This window comes from Echeneis naucrates, chromosome 13, assembly GCF_900963305.1.
Source record: "Echeneis naucrates chromosome 13, fEcheNa1.1, whole genome shotgun sequence".
In the NCBI taxonomy this organism is placed as follows: domain Eukaryota; kingdom Metazoa; phylum Chordata; class Actinopteri; order Carangiformes; family Echeneidae; genus Echeneis; species Echeneis naucrates.
The window spans coordinates 23,018,007-23,039,211 of record NC_042523.1 but is presented as its reverse complement, the minus strand read 5'-3'; the positions used below and the strand labels follow the sequence as shown (position 1 = coordinate 23,039,211).

Below are 21,205 nucleotides of genomic sequence, written 5' to 3'. Positions count from 1 at the left end.
TTTTTCATCTTCAAGGACTGACCCTTTTCCACTCTCTGTGTGACCCCGGACCTGCAATTGACTCTCTCCCCGGGACGCCGGCCTTTCTCTGCACCAAACAACCCCCGCTGGTTTGGGGCTTGGACCGGTGAGAGTCCTCTATAATGTGAAGTGTGAGGAAACAGTGGGCTTTTAGCAGCGGGGCTCCTTGTTTGTCTCTGTGTGACGGTTGTCAGACAGTAGGGGTCCTACGGTAGCAGTGTGTACGTTCCTGTGTGTGTGTGTGAGTGTGTGTGCATTTGCTCGGTCACTCATACATTTCGGCGTGTTGTGAGTGCGTAAGCAGAAGGCAACAATGTCCGAGCGGCGGGGGGGCGAGATGGCGAGGTGCGAGTACAGTGACACCAGCGGTGTTGACACAGAGCAGCGAGGACAGGTGGTGCCACGCATTGATCCCGTGGCCTGCCTTCGATGGGACAGTAGGGCTGGCCTCCTCCGACCCTTTGAAAACCGCAGGACTCCTGGAGACTTCAAAAGAACAACAGAGAGCGAGAGAACAGAGAGGCAGAAAGAGAAAACAGTACGCATGAATTAAAGACAGCAGGTGAGCAACTGGGGTAAAAAAAAAAAAAAAAAGGAGGAGAGGAAAAAGAAAAGAAATGAGCTGATTCCCAACAGCTTTCATCCTAAGAAGCCCTGAATAAATCAACTGGCTCGGGGTATCTGAGGATTTGTTTTAAAGTAGCACTGAGCTGCAGAAGTCTCCACCTCACACTGGGAGCGGTGACGTTATAGCGCAGTGATAAAGAAGCATTAGCTGTCTTGGCAAAGCGGCTTTATTTTCAGTCAAACACATGTCATTCCTTTGGTTGGATGTTGAATTAAAATGGTGATTTAATATCTGGGTTTGCTAAAGTTGTTCTTGGCAACTTGAGTCTCTCTCTTCCTCGTTGGCTTTTAGCTCGGCTCACCCCTGCGTTTGGATGTCGGGCACAGATTCAATTTGAGCAATATTTGGCAAAGAAAACTGGAAGTATAAACTTTTCCTCATTTTCTCCTCAATCCTCGGGCCTCCAAGACCCATTTGTAGAACCACTGGTGCCGGGGACTATTTATACTTGGCACGGCCGACCTTGGTGTTCACTCTGAATGTGACTGGTTCACGCTTGATAAAGTGACGTATGGCCCATTGATGAAATCCCTCCTGACTCATCTTCTCATTTCCTGTCTTGTTTTTCGCTGCCTCGTGTTTGTTTTTCTGGAAGGTGCAATCTCTAAGTATTTAGTCAGACCACCCAAACTGTAACTCTCACTGCCATTAAAACAAGCATCAGTCAGGAGGAGCGGTAACCTACTGCGGGCTAATTTAACATTTTCATGTCTGCACAGAATCAGTTAATCGGACACGGTGATAAGCGCTGAGTCAAAGAGAAGCTTGGTAGACTGTCGCCTCTCAGACCACTCGTCAGGATGACTATGTGTGGATGTTTAACAGTGGAGGTATTTACCGTGCCAGGGGAAAAAAAAAAGTGGATGCTGTGACCACTTTTGGTGTGCAGCTCTTTCCCGCCCCATCCGCTGATCGGTCGGCTTTTTTACACACAAAGTGTGTGGAAGCAATTAGACTCTTGTAAAGAGAAATGATGCAGATTTCAAAGGGGCGAGGAGAAAGAAGGGGCAGACTCACAGGAAGGATGGCTACGACCTGAAACACTGTGTGTGTTTGTCTATAGTAAGGTGCAATGGTTGAGCTCCTTTAGTGTTTCCCCTTCATTTATTCTATTTCAGCCTATTTTGATTTCAGCCTCTTCTTATCTTTTTATATTGTCTTTCATCTAGCTGCCTTTTTAATGAGAAAACTTTCTGAATTGTTGTTAAAACGTGCCGTAGGCCTCAAATAAACTCGCTCTTCCTTTCTGCTTCTACGCTTCTATTAATTTTATCATTTAAAGTCATCTTGCAAACACATTTACACAAAAAAATATGGTCCATTCACTCAAGCACAATTTTATTTGACCATTTTCGCTTTGAAATTACTCACCACGTTTCAGATCAAAGACTTTAGCTAACCTACTAAACCAGTTTGTAGTTCATGCAAAGTTGTTAAACAACAACTGTAAAATGGAACTCATTCCATCAGCAGTGATAAAATATGCTACAATCACCGACATGAGTGTTTTAAAGTGTGACTCAGTTATTTCTTCTCCTGTCTTACAGTGTTATATCACCACTTTAAATAATTAATCATTCCTCAATGTTAGAAAGCATTTTGGATCTTAATATTTCACGTGACTGAAACTGTGATGTCAAAGTCAGTCAGTCACATGTTGCCGCTCTACTTTTTCATTGGTGGCAGTTGAAGCCTGAGTGATGGAGACGCAGAAACTCCTCACCTGGAGGTGTCAAAACAAACACGGCAGATGCAGGGTCGCGCCCAGTCGGTACATTTGGAGGCAAAATTCCCATCGTGAGCGATGGGAAACAGAGAGGGACGGAGGCCAGCTCCTCTTTGCCTCCAAAGGTTTCGACTGCGTCTGCAAGTGGATCCTGTTTGTATGAATAAACATCGACTCTGCAAGACTCCTTCCTCTCATTTGCACAGTGAGTGAGGAAAAGCCCATTCACAACATTAGCTTTACAACTGAGCGTGCCACCTCTTATTACCATCATTATCAACATCAGCATAACAGAGGCTGCATCATGGCCTCCTCCTCCTCCTCTTCTTCTGTCACTCACCTCCTTCTAAAGGCCAATTTTTTCCCTCTCAGCTCTTTCCCGTCGTCTCTAATGAGTTTCCTCTTCTAGATGTCTCACTATGATAGAAAAGGCTCTCATACAGGCCTCCAGTCTGCAGCTGGAAATGTACAATTACAGCCGCCTGAGTCAGAAAAAACTGAGTCTTTAAGGTGCATTTCTAGGAGTTTAATACAGATTAATAAACTTGAGGTCACGTAAACCCCAAACTGATTGTTCCACTAGCCTTTTTGTTTTTTGTACCATAAATCCCTTTAGCTTCCTAAAGCTTCTCTGTGGAGGACTGTGTGCAGACAGCTTTTCTAAATAAAGAGCTTGTTATCCTTTTTTTAATTTTCAACTAATCACATCGTAATTTAAGCGTGATTGTAAAAGCAAAGAGTAAAACATGTCACGATCGTTAGTGCAACTTCCATATGATGAGGAACAGGTGGTGTGTGTGTGTGTGTGTGTGTCAGGCACATCTGCCAGGCCATCATAGCTTCTACAGGCTGAATATTCACACCTCCGCAGTCCGACCGGCAAACAGGATGCGGAGCCCCTCAGAGAGAGGGAGAGTGTGCTGGGGAGTCAGACAGACAGATTTGTGGGTGTGGGTGGGGGTGGGGGGGTGGAGGGGGTGATACCGTTTAAATATCCCGCATTTATGACCCGCAAACCGCCGAGTCTGACAGACAGGCGCAAATACACAGCGATGGAAGGTGGAGCCTGCGTGTTGGTGTGTATCCAACCACATGCGTAATTATTCCATTATGGGTGATTTACAGCCCGATACACTCCCCTGTATGCACACACACACACACACACACAGTGAAAGGAAATTGATAATGTCCCTTTAATGATGTCACATTTTGGGTCTGTGAGAGTCTGCTGCTGCAGCGCCAGAGTCTTTTTCGGCCGGAGTTATTCTCCCCTCGGAGAGATTCCTGGACCGTGCAGCAAATTTATAAATAATAATAATAATAAAGATAAATAAAAAAAATAAATGAAAACAGGGACACTGTGTCTGCCTCTAATTAAGAGGCCTGATCGGAATCATAAGTCTGCACAAAGTCATAAACCGCCGTCCGCAGTTAATCGGGTTTATTGGTCCATAATGCTTCGTTGTGAGGCTCACAAGCTTTAAAAAAGATTTACACAGTTAACTTCACTCCAGTTGATCTCAGCCTTCACCGGAATATATTCAATACTGTAATCAATAAAAAAGAATGTGCATAAAAAAACAGCCCGGGGCTGCAGGATGAAAACCTGAGATTTGATGATGTTTGTTCCTCATCAGGGAACAACAACTGCACAACAACACAACAACGTGAAAAGTTTTCACAGCTGAATATTAATACTGCCTCACCTGACCGACTATTTCATTTTTCATACGTCCTCTAACGAAATCAGAGTCTGTTTCCAAACAGGTCTGTGAGCTGGACGCCTCCAATACACAAAACCAACCGTCATTATCTCAGTGGGGATATAAGCTCCAATAGACAATCCAGCACCCAGTCTGGCTAATGAATGGCCGTGTACAGGCGCACAAGAAAAGCGTCACTTATCGCCCCATGATGAAGTGCAAACAGGCCATGATCGACTCCCATCGCTGGAGGATGAAGGAGAGGGAGGGGGGAGGGGGGGTGGACGCGTGAAGGCCGACACCCGGATGGAAGTGGCCCCTACAGGCCACCATAATGTGACACATGCATAAAAATGACACCTTGCCCTCGCACCTTGGCCCGCACTTTTGGTGCAAAGGCCTCTGAGGTTTGGCACAAGTTTTTAGTGCAAAAACACAACAACAGCAACAACAACAGCAACAACAGCAGCAGCAGCAGCAGCAGCAGCAACACAGTTTATCAGTAGCTCTTCCTGTGCACTGAGTGGGCCGCAGAGAAATCTAAAGAAAAGAAAGTGGGAAGTTTACACAACTGCTGCTGACAGAGAATCCTTCCCATTGTTTGGAGCCTTTTTTTTTTTTTTAGATTAGGACAACATGTACAGTGAAACCTGACGGCCTCATCGTCATCATCTTCATCATCTTCATCACAGATTATTACGATCAAAATCCCAAACCAATCACTCCTTTATTCTAAACATTTCAGACACATAATAGGCCTGACCTTTCCTGAACCTCCCGAAATAAATCACCCGTGAGCACCACTACAGTAAAGTAAACTTGAACCTCTCTGCGTTTGCCCCCCCCCCCCCCAACCACAACCCCAAGGGACCTTTGTGAGGAACTGGACTGTTGCACAACTCGCTCTGTTTTGTTTGATGGGAACATTTCCCAGATCTAAATAGGCCCTAATACATTTCAAATTGTTGTTAGAGTTGTGAAGCACCACAACGACCAGAGTGAGCCTCGGAAGATTCGAGGTTAAATAGAGTTTGGCACCTGCGTCGGTGGAGAAGGGGCCTAAAAAACTCAACTAAGTCATAATAAATGGGATTTTAAGTAGACCTGTCTAGGTATAGGCTTTAAGGCGAGCCAAGAGAAACATTTTGAGGTCTCAAAAAGGGACAGAGGTCTGCTGAAGGCCAGGATGAAGTGAGACGTGTTGCTTTGAGGTATTCCAACTATTTTCATTTGTTTCTGTTAAGTCACTTAAGTCTCAGCTCCAAACACACTTGAAAAAATAGACAGCACACACTCACACATTCCTTACTGTACATGATGGGGAGGCTCATTCTCTCTGTGGTGGAGCTCTGAAGTGTGCCATCCTGCAGGTTTCAGATCAGAAACCAGATCCCTGAGAGCCAGAAAACAACGCAGGTTTTAGGTTTTCATGCAATGAAGATTGTGTAACTCTGAATGCAACAAGCCTCCCAAAACTGCAACTTAGAGGCACTCATGTATGATGAGAAACACGAAGGCCTCTGTCTGACTGTGTGCTTTATTTTCTGTTTCTGCAGATTGTTTGGGGGTCATTATGAGACGCAGTTTCAGACGCGGACTCGTTTCCATATCTGAAGCGTTAGTGAATTGATCGGGGGCGTCGATTTCCCTTCCCATCATCACCCACCCCCACCGCCATCCCTCCCATCACCCCCCCCCCCCCTCCCTCCCCCCGGCCGGTGGCCGCTCCGAGCTGTCAGGGCAGCGGGATTATAAAGCAGAAAGGGCCGGGACTGCGTGGAGGCTGCTGGTGCGGACGGAGAGCTTCTGGAACCCGGATGAGTCAGAGCCGCCGACTCCGGACGCCCTGAGTGCTTCTCTTCATTCCTGCCCGAATCGGGGGCTTTTGGGTCGAAGGCTCCGGGGGAAATCTTTACTGGGGGAGACGGAAAGGTTTGGGATGCTGCTTCCTCGCGCGCTCCGCTCCTTGTTGTGCGTCCTGAGCTGCGCGTGGCTGCGCGCCGGGGCGGCCTCGCGGCTGAAGTCTCCCGCCCTGCCCATCCAGTCGGAGAGAGAACCGCTTCCCTTCAAAGGCCTGTCAGGTAAGAAATACCCCGATCTGCCTCCGAAAAAACGGCCTGAGGATGGCTGGTGGGGCGCAGGACCGGAGAGAGAGCCCCCCCCCCCCCCCCCCCTCCCTTCCTTTCCTTTCTGATAGAACCAGTCCAGGTTCCGGTCCCGATCAGCACGTTTCTAACCAAACGATTCAAAAATAAGCAGCAATTATTTTTCACCAACTATTTCCAACTTTAAAAACGATCGTTCCCCCGTTTTGACCCTCAAACGCCAAACGGGGGCAGCAGCGAGCATCGCCATCAAAGTCCAGATTTTTTTACATTTCCAAATGAATGCCTCTTAAGATGTCACACTCGAAGCCTGTTACCTCTACCACAGCTCACATAGCGTGCTGTTTCTGGTTTATTTTGCTTCACAGAGCAGGAAAACTGTTGCTGCTGTTGTTTTGGGCATTCGGTCCTTCGTGCGCAAAGCTCCGCTTAAATGTGAGATTTTCAAATCGCTGTAATTTCACGCTGCGCCCTCAAATTTCTCACACAAGACATTTTCCTGAATTTCCATCATGCATCCTCCAAATGTTCCCCGGTTGCTCATGTGTTAACTCGGGGCAAACATCTGAGTCATAACCGCAGTGGATGCCATTTGATTCATGTGTGAGAAGAAGAAAAAAAAAAGCCCCTTCGTACAAAAGCTCACTGCGGTTTTTTATTTTATTTTATTTTATTTTAATTTTATATGTTTTTTTTTTTTATCTTTTGACAAAGTTAACTACACTTGGAGTCACAAAAAACGCGCGCTGCGCCGCTGGAAACTGTAATCAATCGACTTTCCATTACAAGCATTGGCTCCTCCGGGATGATTTATTTCTGCAGAGACAGAGGTGGCAGCTCGCAGTTTGGCTCCCTGTAAGCGGACTGGACTGTTTAAAGCTGAGCAGTCGCTGTAATGAAGGAATAATGTGAACCAGCTTGGTAGCAGCGAGCCTTTCAGCTCCAGTGCAGTTGGCGAGGGGGCAACATCACGTTTAGTGTGTGTGTGTGTGTGTGTGTGTGTGTGCTTCTCACTCAGACCACACACACTCCTTACAGGCACTTATCCTAACCAGAAAAAAACACTATAATATTCCTGTAGTAACTCAGCGTGACTAACACTCAATTATGATTGCAGTATAGTAATAATAACACTAAAAACTATTTTTATGTGCTGTAACATCAATATACCATGCACTCCCTACATATTAGAACAGTGATGTGTTTTTTATAGCCATGACTATAACCCTAACTCCTGCAGCCTGGACCTGAACTGAAACAATGACTATAATTAAGTAGGAAGCCAAAAACAACAGAGTGGGGCATCCACTGCGTTTAGGGCAGTCCTTTATTTAAAAAAAAAAAAAAATAATCAAATCTGAAACATCTCTTCCGCGTGCTTTTGTCCCATGTTCTGCGTGTTTTCTGGGAATCTCTTGATAATCTTTCAGTGGAAATTTGAAAACGACTCCTGGTGCTCGCTCATGGATCATTAAGATGAGACAGGATGCAAAGTTGAGTCCCAGAACTCATGAGGCATCCAGGGAGTTTCGCTCGCCCCCAACATGCCCGGACCGTGAGCTGTGTGGGATTGGGTTGCTGAAAATATGAAAATTGGTACAGTTGTCTGGTCCGTGTAGATGTCTGACCCTTAAATAAAAACCAGGAAGTGGCACTTCTTCTAAAGTCTCCTTAGAAAAGGAAGCACATATTGAACCAATAGACAACAGTCATAGTTTATTTGTCCTTTAAAGTAAAGTGGGATTTTCCCCTTTTGGTACTTTGTAAATAAATACTGTTCGAGCTTTAAAGGTTTCAGTCCACAGAGGGATGCTCACAGCCGGTATTCAGGGTAACTTTGTGATGTCACAAAGAAGCAGCCATGTCCCAAACCCCAAAACTGGGCCTCAAAGCTCTGTAACTTTGTGAGGTCAGAACAAAGCAGCTGTGTCCGGAGCCCAGACCAGACCGCTTGGATCCACCACCCAAAGTCGCATGAGCTGGTTTTGATGTTTCAGCCAATCAAAGCTCAGGATCTCTCACTGACATCACGTTGCCGTAGTTTCACAGAGAAGTCTCAGAGAGGAGATGTAAAACTTGTTAAAACCACAAGCACGTCTCTCTCTTTTTTTTTTTTTTAAGGTATGAGCACAAAACAAAACAAAAAAATTTCCAATATCTAGAACTCAAAAACGTTCTCAGTTGAAATCCTTTTAATTAATTCAAACAATCTAAAAAGTCAAACCTTATAATCAGGCGGTCACACTTGGTTTCTAATCAGGACCACGTGTTTGTGTTTCAGGATGCCCGTTTGGAGGTCGATTTTATTCCCTGGAGGACACATGGCACCCCGACCTGGGGGAGCCCTTTGGTGTCATGCACTGTGTCCAGTGTCACTGCGAGCCGGTAAGTTTTACCTCACACTTTCTCCCTCTCTTTATCTACACATGAGTTTGTTGTCTGACATTTTTTTTTCCCCCTCCTCATCTCTCGCAGCAAAAGAGTCGTCGTGGGAAAGTGTTCGGGAAGGTCAACTGTAAAAACATCAAGCAGGACTGCCCCAACCCGAACTGCGACAACCCCATCCTGCTGCCGGGTCACTGCTGCAAAACCTGCCCCAAAGGTATCCGCCCCTCCGCTCTGAGGTTTTTCACATTAAAACTGTCTAAATGTTAGCCGTCCACTTGAAATGAGAAAACAGGCCAGCACGGTTTACATCACCGTGAAAATCCTTCAGGGGAAAAAGCGAAAATGAGCACTCTCCTCCTGTGCCACGCCGATGGCCTCTTTCCCACAGTTTTGTTTATCCTCTCTTTGAATCATACCTCTCTCTCTCTCCCCTTCATTTTCCTTTCTGAACTCCTCCCCTCCCTCCCTCCCCCTCCTCCCCCTCCCCCCCGGGTCAACCAGTTAGTCTTCAGAACAGCTGCTGAACACAATGAGCAGGCCAATTGATTTTCCTTTCAGCCGCATCAAATGGACGTTTTCTCTAACCAGCTGTGCCACCCGTCTATTTGGCCTCATTCACACAATTCCACCTTATTAGAGAATTAGAGCTCCCCTGCACATGTTCACACACTGACACACACACTCACACATGTCGCTCACACACATGACGCTGTGTGTGTGCATCTGGTAATGGAATGGAAAGTGAAGGTAAAGCACTGTGCGAACAACACTGCGCTGTGTGTTGTGGTCAGGTTTTAAGGAAAAGGTTGAGTGTGTTTGTCTTACCTTTGGCTCCGAGGCAGCAGCCGGCGTGTTTGTGTAAGCGATGGAAAGTGATGTTTGTGTTGTTTATATACGTGTGTGTGTGTGTTAGTGAGCGTAATGACTGCTGGTGCACCTGAGGATACAAGTGGGGGAGAAGTGAGAGTGACGCTGCCCAGAAGCCCTCCGTGCCCAGTGGGTGAACGATGGGATCTGACCTGTGTGTGGGTGGCAGAGAGAGCGAGAGAGCACACAGTCCAACAGCTCAGGAGGAATAAAGTTGGAGCTACGACGAAGAAATGTGCGGTTTTCTTTCTCGTGATCGTGTGTGTGTGTGTTTTTGGCTGTTTTTGGCTCCTCTGCATGCGTTACTGTGTTTGTGCAAAGCAGCGAGGTGAACACATTACATCAGGACTGGGAAAGAAAGTCATCCCCGGACTTGATCGCTGGGGGTGGTGTGTGTGTGAGTGTGTGTGAGTGTGCTGGGGTGTTTGAAACATCTTGGTTGTGATTGCAGTTCGCTCTTGAACACACCTTGAATGACAGGTAGACGGACAGGAGGGAGGAGGGCTTGCAAAAACTTTACAGATCCTCTGATGGGCCACCGATGCCACCAGGATTCGTCCATGACATCAGGACACACGGCGGCTGGTGTGGAACAGCGGCTCATTGTTGGGCATCGCACGCCGCTGTCACTCCCAATCCTCCCAACGCTCGTCAGCTGGAGGAGACCAGTTAGTTACCCCTGGCCGAGAAAGAGAGCGAGAGGGAGAGAAATAAGTGAAGAGGACAGTGGGAGTGGGCTTTAACCCTCACTGCTGGCTTCAAATTGGTGTATGACAGCCTCTAAATCACCCCCCCCTCCACCTCCACCACCATCCGTACTCAAAACACAGTCAAGGAAATTTGTGCAGCCGTGCTGGAACAGAATGTGCTTTGAAATGTTTTGGTTCACGTGGTTTATCTTGCCAGAAATGAGAATAGCATTCGTGGTAACTGCGTTCCTTCCAGAAAATTGAAAAACTAGTAAAACATGTTCACATTTGTACAGAATCAGATGAAACTGACCTGGATTTACTGGAGCACTCAGGGGCCAACGACAGCTACACATGTTGGCAGCTTCATTCAGTACTGAACCGTTTTCCTTTCTGCCCCCTTTACAGGTGATGATGACAAGAGGCAGACCGACTCCGTGCTGGAGAGCTTCGAGTATTTCCACGACAAGGTCAAAGAGAAGGAGGGCGACCTGCACAAATCCTACAACGACAGATCTTACCTGAGCTCCGAGGACTTGGGCCCCGGGGAGAGTCGAACCGGTGAGAAGAAGCACTCAAACACAGTCAGACAGGCCGCAGACACTGAAGGCCAACGCGCCTTGTGAAGGAGTAATGGCTCCACACAGCTGGGGGAAAGCAGCTGTAATTCATCGGGCCCAGCGATATCAAAGTTGTTACGAGACACAATGCCAATAAAGCGCAGCGGATGGCAGTAATAATTATGGCATATGTTTAAATAAATACTTTAAATGCCTCCTGCAGATTTTGTGGCCGTGTTGACAGGAGGGCCAGACTCCAGTGGCGTCGCCAGAGCTCGCTTCTCTCTGACCAGAACCAGCCTGGCCTTCTCCATCACATACCAGAGGTAACACACACACAGAGCATCATTTCCTCCACCGTCTACCTCAAAGACACGCTGCTGCTTTCTGGAAGAAAAACCTGAGCTGTGTATATGAATCTCATGCATTCATTTGCAGAATGGGCCGTCCTGGTAAGATAGCCTTCCTTGATTTGGATGGGACCACTGCGTTTGAATACAGGATCCCCAGGGAACAGTCAGATATGGTAAGACATCACACAGATAAAAGAAACCCGTTCTTCTGTTTGTGTTGTTGTTGCCACATGCTCAAAACAATAGTTAATGATAAACTTCGTCTTTGTGCCTTTTTCCAAACATCCCAAACAGCAACATCAACATTCACCGGTCGGGTTTGAGATGTACCAGACCGGGTTTAATAAGACGCTTTATCCAGATAAATCAAAAACTAATATGTTGCTGTGTGAGTCGTACCCATTCATGCCGGTCCACAAACTCCCCCGAGGTCCATCACTACACATCCTTTTCCTGCCAAAACACACACATCTCTTCTTTCCCCTTTCGGACCCCGATGCTCCCTAAATACAGCTCCCAGAAACGGGCCTTTTATTATTTTTAGATAAATGTCAGCGTCAAACTGTAGAAGACCTGAGAGAAAACACTCTGGTGCAAAAAAAAAAAAAAAAAAAAGGAAGGGAGAGAGAGGGACGGGGGCCGAGGGAGTTAGCTGGAGCCCAACTTTTCTTTTTTTGGCCAGGGAGAATTTTTCACACGTTACATCACTGCTGAGCTCGGGGACGGTTGAATATCGCTAATTAAAATGGGAGATTATGGAGATTGAGTTATGAGGAGCCGGCACGCTGCCACATTTCTTCCCTCCTCACTCAAGAAGAAGTCGTGGTTTCATGGTGGACGTTTGGAGTCTTGGCTTGAGAGGGCGATCACATGATCTGATGCTTTTAGCAGATGTCTGTTTAGATGCGTTTCAAGAGAAATATGATGTCCATGTGCGTGCACAGTTGTGTCTATGCTTCACCTGCTCACATTTGTGGGTCTGCAGATCTGTGGCGTGTGGAAGAACCTGGCCAAGCCGCTAATGCGACAGCTGCAGTCTGAGCAGATGCGCATCCGCATGACCGCATCTATGAGCCGGCGTGAGGAGGTGGAGGGGAAGATCATCAAACACAGAGCTCTGTTCGCTGGTGCGTGTGCATGTGGCATATTATTGCATTTGTGTTGCCGTACACAATAAACTCAGTATTTACAAATGAGAGGAACTGTATACATTCCTGTGTAATGTTAAAAAGCCTCGTGTGGATGAATGGAGCGAAGAAGTGAGGCTTTTGTTTAGAGAGGGGTATTTGTATAGAGGAACTGTAAGAGAATACAGATACTCAGTACGATAATGTTAATGCTTCTGACTCTGCAGAGACGTTCAGCTCGACTCTGACGTCCGAGGAGGACAATACAGGCACGGGAGGCATCGCCATGTTGACCCTGAGTGACACAGAGAACAACCTTCACTTCATCCTCATCCTGCAAGGCCTCATCAGACACGACGACAAAGGTGAGACGGAGGAAACGAGTCTGAAGGGATGAGACTCTCCTCCGATGAAACAATCAGATCAATCTTTTATTTTAAAGGTAACCGATTCGTCTCTCTCCTTCCTCAGAGCCTCTTACGGTGCCCATCCGAGTCCAGCTGGTCTACCGACAACACATCCTGAGGGAGATCCGAGCCAACGTCACCTCTCATGTGAGTAACAACACACACAGGCTTGAAAAATGTGAGAGGGAAGAAGACGTGTTATCAGGAACGAGGAGCTGTGTTGCTGTTGGTGAGGAACATATAAAAAACCAACACACCCCTGGCCCCCTCCTCCCTCTGTCTCCTCTCTGAGACGGATGTGGTTTGGTCACCACATCCCCAGTTCTGTTGTCGCCACCGCCGCTGTCGCCGTCGCCCTGCTGCCCTCACAGCTAACTACTCTGAGAAGTGACAAGAGAAAAGGACAGAGCGGAGAGGAGCAAGGGTGAGGAGGAGAAGGAGGAGGAAAGGGAGGAGAGAAAGTGTGAGAGGGGAGACAGATGTGATTGAGGGATGGGGGGGCAGAGGAAAGAGGGAAGGGAAGGAATGGAGGTAGAGAGGATGGACGTGCGTACACACTCCTCACACATGTCAGTGGTTAGTGGTCTGTGGGCTGAGATGGATGGAGGGAGGAAGGAGGGAGGAAGGAGGGAGGAGGAGGAGGAGTGATGAAAAGCGGGTCTGTTTTTAATTCTGCCAGGAATTGCATGAAGGGGCTGATGCGCTTCTTTCAAGAGAGAGACTGTCCGTGAAAAATATGTGGAAGGTCTGAGCCCGGCGGAGAAGCTCCGAGTCACACCTCGCTGTTACAATGTGACTCCAGCGCTCACATGAAGGCGACCGTTGGATTTTCTTAAATGTGTAAAGTCTGATTTCATTTTTTTTTTTTTTTTCCACGAGCCCAATAACCCTGACGGTGTTACTGCTCGGCCTGATTTACGCAGGACTCCAATATATCCTTCCTCACCTTACTTCTCTCTCATTATTCCCTCCATTCATTTTCCCAAATACGAGTCACTCTCTCTGGGCCCGGCCTCCTTCTCTGCTTTGGCTGCTCACCGTGTGGATTTATGGTACATGTATATTTATACTGAACTCGGGCCCTGAGGTCATAAAAGTAACATTTCTTCAACACGCTCGTACATCTGTCCTATTAATCCAACATTTCTCAACGTCCTGACCGGCCCCTCCATCACCATCCCCACCCCAACCCCACCCCCTCTCCTGGTCCCTGCTGAAGTCCAGTCTGCCTGCTTGAAGGCAAACTTTCCTCAGTATGAAACGTGTTAAGGCAATGCAGGCCATATTTTTTGCCCAGGCTTCAGGCGTTGCACTGATGAACGCAGTGATTTAAAATCAGTGTTTGTTTGTTTTTTTTTTTTTTGATGTAACATTTCTGGATTCTGGCTGCTGCGATTGTTCAATTGATCTCACGGAGACAAGACTTAATTGGCCTGGGATCTGTTTGTTCTCTGTGCTCAGCTTGTCTTTGTTTAGTGAAAACTGAAGTGACAAGTTCATTTTAGTTGGAGACAAAGCTGGCCTAACTTGTTGGTATTTGGCAATAATACTGTGTGTTTTTGTGTGTGTGTGTGTGTGTGTGTCAGCAAAATCTGTCTGTTATAATGTGACATTTTCTGATGGTTTACACTGGAATATGGTTTTTATATTTACCCCCCTGCCCCCCCAACTGCCCCCAAAATCCAACTTCTAACTGTTTCAATCTGTGCAGGATCCAGACTTTGCTGAGGTGCTGACAGACCTGAACAGCCGCGAACTGTTCTGGCTCTCCCGCGGTCAGCTGGAGATCACCGTAGCGACCGAGGATCAAGATCCCCGACAGATCTCAGGCTTTATCACCGGCAGGAAGTCCTGTGACAGTAAGCTCATTTCCTTTCCTCAACACGCAACAGGAATGTGTTTTTGCGCCGCAGTCGGTTTGCCCTCGTCCATCTGCGGCTGTTTTTGTCGTTCTCCTCCATAAATACTTTTTTTTTTCCTCCCCTCTCTGTCTCCATCCTTTCAAGTCTTATCGCTGGGGGGAAACCATGTTTATAGACCTTCTGTTTGACTTGGTGGCCCACCAGGACTGTGCATGCACGTCCGTTTGTGTGTGCGAGACAGACAGAAAGAGAGAGAGATTTCAGGAATGCTGTCGACAGCCCAATCACCTGAAACCGTAAAAAGGCACGCACACATGGTCTCTTTTCATGGCATGCATACTTCTGATGTGAGCATCGAACATCAAGGCATGCCCAGCGCGAGAAAACGCTTTTCATTGCTCAACGTGCACAAGGACGCGCACACGCACACAAACAGATGCAAACAAGCATTCAGAAGCCTTTATTTTCTGTGAAGCGCTCAGTGGCGCTGCCAAGCTCACAGTCTGCTGGACCCCGCTCTCCACGCCGATGTTCCATTGCTCTGATTAACAGCTTGACGTTATGTGTGAAGAATTCAAACCCAACACACTCTTTGCTTCCTTCCTTCCTTCCTTTATTCCTTCTTTCCTTTCCTCTTCTTCTCTGGCTTTTCTTTCTTTCCTTTTTTTTTTGTTCCCTCCTGTCCTTCCTGCTCAATCTTTTTAAGCCTACTGCATTCATCAAGGGTTACCTCATTCTAAGGCTTAACCTTGGGTGGGTTTGTGTGTGTGCGTGTGTGTGTGTACCAGACACTGCTTCAACATGTATGCTTTTGGCTCAAGGTCTCATATGTTAGCCTACACAAGCAGAAACGCATATTAAACGCTGATTAGTGGTTGAATTGAGTCCGTCCCCTCTATGACTCTTTGTTGGTGAAGGGATGATATTAGGTGTGTGTTTGCCAAACGTGAGGGAATGCAAATGTCCCGCCGTCTTTCTCCATCTGTCAGCCAACCTGCACATTTTAACATGACGTGAAGTCGGTGCTTCAGCTCAGCTGCTGGCAGGAGGAAACTGCAGCAATGTGTGTTTCCTTTATCTTAACCTCTCTTTTTCTGGCTCAGCTATCCAGAGTGTGATGTCCAGTGGTGATGCACTGACCCCGGGGAAGACTGGAGGCGTGGGATCTGCCGTCTTCAACCTCCACGATAACGGCACACTGGACTACCAGGTCAGACTTTATCTTCAGATTCACTAAATGAACAAACGGCCTTTGGGAGTTTTTTATTCTTATATTCCATCTAGACTGAAAAGACTACAGCGAGGTCAGCTCACCTGTTACTGTTTATTTCTGTTTCCATTGGAGTGTTTTTTGGGCCAATATAAGTGATTTTTATAGAAAAGTTTCCACCAAGCGATTCGATGCAAGCAAAGCTGGACTCTCCCAGACTTTACCCGTCAGCCGAACCGGCTCCCCGGGGATCGGATACAAGGACAGTATTTCCATTTCAAAGACCAAAACAGCTCCTGCGATCATCTACATTTCTCTTTGTTTTTCAAATGGTAGTTTTTTAAGTTTGCACATTAAGCTGGTTTATGGAAACAAACCAAGAGTCGATCTATTCTTGAAGTGAAGGAAGGAAAATTCCACCAGTGCTACTAAACAAGACAGAAAACATAGAATTCATTTTATAAATTAAACAACCCGGCTCCTTTGTCCAGGTGTTTCCAGTTCAGTGTATAAGCGAAATATTGAACCATGATGCCTGCACTCCTTATGCCATGTCTTAAACTGTGATTTAAGGTCAGCGTAAAACAAACAAATTCAAGTAACAATTGATGAAACAACCTTTTTGTACCTCACTTCCCTCCTCCAGGTTCAGGTTGCAGGTCTCACCAGCGACGTGGTCGGCCTCACCATTGAGCTGAAGCCGAGGAGGCGTAACAAGCGCTCGGTGCTGTACGACCTGACACCAGAGTACAACAAGGCAACGGGCCGGGCGGCGGGCAGCTGGAGCCGCCTGGAGGCGCGACACATCCACATGCTGCTGCAGAGCGAGCTGTTCATCAACGTGGCCACGGCGCACAGCCAGGAGGGGGAACTGAGGGGGCAGATCAAGGCGCTGCTCTACAGCGGCCTGGAGGCGCCCAGACACGGTGCGAACCGATGGGAGCTGGGTTGAGGAGGGAGGGAAGGAGGTCGGCATGTTCGAGAAATCTGTGAAAACGTGCCAGATTCACTAACTTCGGTGACTTTTTTCCTCCTTTAGAGCTTCCCACCCCTCTCGCAGGACACTTTGTGTCACCGCCTGTCAGGACTGGTGCTTCCGGCCACGCCTGGGTGTCGGTGGACAAGCAGTGTCACCTGCACTACGAGATCGTCGTCGCCGGCCTCAGCAGGACGGACGACCTCACGGTGAACGCCCACCTCCATGGCCTGGCTGAGATCGGCGAGATCGACGACAGCACCGCCACGCACAAGAGGCTGCTGACCGGCTTCTATGGATCGCAGGTACAACAACAACGAAAAAGAAATACGAGCACAAACGTAGACAAAATCCATCATATGGAAACACGTCCTCACCTCTCTGTGCCTCCCCCTCCAGGCTCAGGGAGTCTTAAAGGACATCAGTGTTGAATTACTGCGACACCTGGACCAGGGAACGGCCTTCATTCAAGTCAGCACCAAGCTCAACCCCCGAGGAGAAATACGAGGACGGGTATGTGAAGAAAAGCCAAACAACCACGATGCCACATTCATTTTACACGTTTAAATGTAAAATAGAATAGGGAGTAAAGACTGACTCTTTGAGCTTCGAGAGTCCGGAAGATTTTAGTCCCAACGTGTGTATAATTTGGTACCAAATAGATTTAAAGAGTAGCAGCTCTGTGTTATTCCAGACTGAACTGTTCCAAGTTCAGTATCCAAAGACAAACATTATTAATCCAAGATAACATGACTTGTAAATACACATTTCTAAACTTTGAATTTAACGTTAAATCAGATGTTCTTGAATGTCAAATCTTTCGCAATATCGGTTGAGAAAAACAAACACAAGATTAGATTGAAGAAAGAAGAAGTCACACACTTTCACTGGCAGGTGTCATCTGTCTGCGGAGACTTTGTTGAAAAGCTCAAGTTTTATGGCGGTTTCAGAAACACAAATGGAGACCACAGTCGCCCACAAACCTATTTGCAGCTTCGCAGGTGCAGCGGTCCAGCTGTTTTAATAGCAAACCGGTCCGACACGTAAACGGCCATCTGCTCGAGAACACTCAAACGCTTCATTTAGGGGCAATTAACAAGTCAGCGTGATACCTGCCTGCGGTCTGATGTCTCCTCTTCCCGCTCCCTCTGTTCTCTTCCTACAAAACGCCATCTCTCCAGGTCCACGTGCCAAACAGCTGTGAGTCCGGGACCAGAGGGGACGTAGACGAGGCCGAGTTTGATGACCTTTTTGTGAAAGACCCGGAGGAGCTGAAGAACGACCCTCATACCTGCTTCTTCGAGAACCACCACCACGCTCACGGCTCCCGCTGGACGCCCAGTTACGACAAGTGCTTCTCCTGCAGCTGCCAGGTAAAGACAACAAACATAACATGGTGCGGAGCGTTTTTTTTTTTTTTTTGTCTCGTTTCAACACTCACCTCTCCGCCATCTTTCTCGTAGAAGCGGACGGTGATCTGCGATCCGGTCATCTGCCCGGTGTTGACCTGCTCCAGGACCATCCAGCCTGAGGGCAAGTGCTGCCCCATCTGTGAAGGTGAGACACTCCAGGGGGGGTTTAGATGTCTCAGTTCAAGTCCTCAGGTTTCTGTGGATGTTTTGGGTGAAATCCCAGCAGAGATTTTGTGCAGAAATCCGATTCCATAATTCCATTTCCTTTTTCTTGCACAGAGAGGAAGGAGCCCAAAGACATGAAAGCTCCAGAGAGAGTGGATGAACATCCTGAAGGTACAAAACCACCCCGCCTGTCTCTGACTTCTCTCCCTTTTTATTTAGTTTTCCCTCAGGAGAGTTTTTCCTCTTTTCTTGTGTCTGTCTAGTTTAAAGTTGACTCTGAATCATTCCAGCATTTTCTCATCGTGTGTCCTCAGTAACCTTTTTTTCCTCTCCTCCTCTTTTCTTTGTCTCTCTCAGGTTGTTACTTTGAAGGAGACCAGAGGATGCATGCCCCGGGAACCACATGGCATCCGTTTGTACCTCCCTTTGGCTACATTAAATGTGCTGTCTGCACTTGCAAGGTAAATATACACCAATAAACCCACTCACATCTGGCTGGATTTACTTTCCAAAAGCCCTTAATGGATCATTTATCTTGTATTAGACTCCAAAAGAAACTGAGGTAAAAATAGGTTTCTCATCAGTATGTTCAACTGTTTTGTTTGAGGAAAAAAATAAATATTGGCTAATCTTCTGCTAATGCTGCACTAATCTTCTCAGGGATCTACGGGGGAGGTGCACTGCGAGAAGGTAACGTGTCCAGCGTTGACCTGCAGCCATCCGGTGAGACGCAACCCCTCCGACTGCTGTAAAGAGTGTCCGGAGGAGGAGAGGACGCCGCCTGGCCTGGAGCACGGCGACATGATGCAGGCCGACGGCCCCAGGCACTGCAAGTTCGGGAAGAACTACTACCAGAACAGCGACAACTGGCACCCCTGGGTGCCGCTGGTGGGGGAGATGAAGTGCATCAACTGCTGGTGTGACGTGAGTATCAGACTAATACTTCAGCTGAAAGAAAAGCAAAGCTGCTCATCATCAGGTTCACTCGAGGGCAGCCTTTAGAACTAAACCGGTAAATGCGCAATGTTTTGTTTCCAAAAGGATCTTTTGACAGGTCACAATTCATGGACTCCATCCTCCAAAATAAAAGTCTCTTTTAATAAAGACACCACCGTAACAAACATGTGCATGGACACTTTAATCTAAATGGGATTTTAAAGCTGCTCTACTCAATATCATTCATATTCTTATATTTTAAAAAGTATTTATATAAACAAAATTTTTTTTAAATAAATAGAAAGGGACCAAGTGCAGCTCCCCATTTGTTGCACTGCACCAGGTTAGAGCTTAAAGCTGATTTTCATCTGCAGTACAGCTGCACAATTACACCAAAACTGCAATATGGCCAAGTTCAATAACCAAAGAGCTGCAGCTGTAATTAAAAAAGACAAAAAACAATACTACATAGAAAAACCTACACAGATGTCTCAGCCTACAACTCATATTCTCTAGACTATAGTAATGTTTTTGTTTGGCACCAGATCCCAACAGATATCACATCATCATTTTTAGTTTCAATTTCATTCCACTTTTTTCCAGAAAAAAATAAATGTAAAAATTCCAACAATATCTGCCGACAAAAATCACAAAATGATATTGCACATATTGTGCAGTTGGATAGACAACGCCAACACAACAGTCAGCTAAGGCAATCATTTGGTGAAGAATCCTTGTCCTCCCTCCAAAGAGCCTGTTTTTAACCCACACTTTGTCTGATCCTCCACAGCACGGCGTGACCAAATGTCAGAGGAAGCAATGTGCCATACTGACCTGCTCCAACATCACCCGCAGGGAGGGCTCCTGCTGCCCTGAGTGTGTTGGTGAGCAACAAACACACAATTGTTTAAAAAGATGCTAACCAGGTTAAAAACGAGAGTAAAAACGAGAGTGACTTTGTCCCCGTCCTTCTCATTTGAAGACCAAAACTCTAAAATCTTCCTGCTCGGTTCTGAATTCCATATTTCTGTTTCCCATAGACTCCAAAGAGGAAGACGACCTGGCGATGAAGGTTCCAGACAAAAAACGGACCTGGAGACACTGATGCCGACACCGAGCCCGAATCGTCTACCCTCCAAGACGGACCCAAACCAGAGTCGGCCTGGGTCTTCCCGCCCGCCCACCCCCAGTATCAGCTTCAGGATTGTATTGAACAGAGAAGAGCAGAGACGGAGGAATTTTAAATAAGACAGACTCTTTGAGTGAAAAGGGATGAAAAAGGACCAACCGGACTTTATAAACCTGCTGCCTTCTGCTTTCTGCTGGAATTTCCTTTTTATTTTTTTTTTGCTCAGTTTGTTTTTATTATTATTATTTTTTTTTACCAAAGCAGCTCAACAGGACAAAATGTGTAGACGTAGATAAACAAATAGCACACACACAGACACACACACACAGGTGGTAAATGGGGCTGTTGTACTGGTGATGTTGGTGATGTTTTAAAATGGTGAATGTTGGAAATTTCATTGACAGAGCTTCTTCTTGAAGCGCAGCCGTAGCTACTGTAGCTCTCACAGCTCTCACTGGACATTACAAGGAAAGTGTTGCTTTAAAGCAATATGGATGTGTGTGTGTGTGTGCGTGCTTGCGTGCGTGTGTGTGCATGTGTGCGTGCGTGTGTGCGAGTTGTAAAGGATATGACTAATCAGCGACACAGAAACACAATAAACAGTGAAAAATGCTGATTCTCATCTCCTCAGTCAGTTCTTTTAGTTGTAAAAATACAGTTCCACTCAATCTCGTAAAGGATCACGCCCAACTTGTTGGAAATTGACGCCTAACAAATGCGACGAGCCTCACCTCGCCTTCACGTCCTGTCCATCTCATCTGCTTCTCTGCTTGGATTGTTCCTATTTCTGTTTCGAATTAAGTAATATTTTTATGAATTTTCTATCATTGTCGTTTATGAAAATTGAAGCTGGTTTGTATTTTGTATTTATTGAATGGTGTGGAGACTAAATAAAAAAAGAGATAGATGATATTGTTGGTAAAAGAGGAAAAAGAGAACTG

General features: G+C 46.7%; 1 protein-coding gene across 1 annotated transcript; it reads left to right on the top strand.

The window, feature by feature from the left end:
- Window positions 1–83: 83 nt before the first annotated feature.
- Window positions 84–21,158, top strand: chrd (chordin). Its single transcript, XM_029517378.1, has 22 exons — window positions 84–127; window positions 5,635–6,159; window positions 8,465–8,568; window positions 8,659–8,785; window positions 10,536–10,688; window positions 10,911–11,013; window positions 11,126–11,213; window positions 12,026–12,167; window positions 12,395–12,532; window positions 12,639–12,721; window positions 14,286–14,433; window positions 15,540–15,646; window positions 16,293–16,572; window positions 16,686–16,927; window positions 17,022–17,135; window positions 17,804–17,995; window positions 18,086–18,179; window positions 18,314–18,370; window positions 18,557–18,660; window positions 18,860–19,123; window positions 19,926–20,019; window positions 20,176–21,158. The coding sequence occupies exons 2-22, from the start codon at window positions 6,018–6,020 to the stop codon at window positions 20,238–20,240; spliced, it is 2,841 nt and encodes a 946-aa protein (XP_029373238.1). The 5' UTR covers window positions 84–127; window positions 5,635–6,017; the 3' UTR covers window positions 20,241–21,158.
- The last annotated feature ends 47 nt before the right edge of the window (window positions 21,159–21,205 follow it).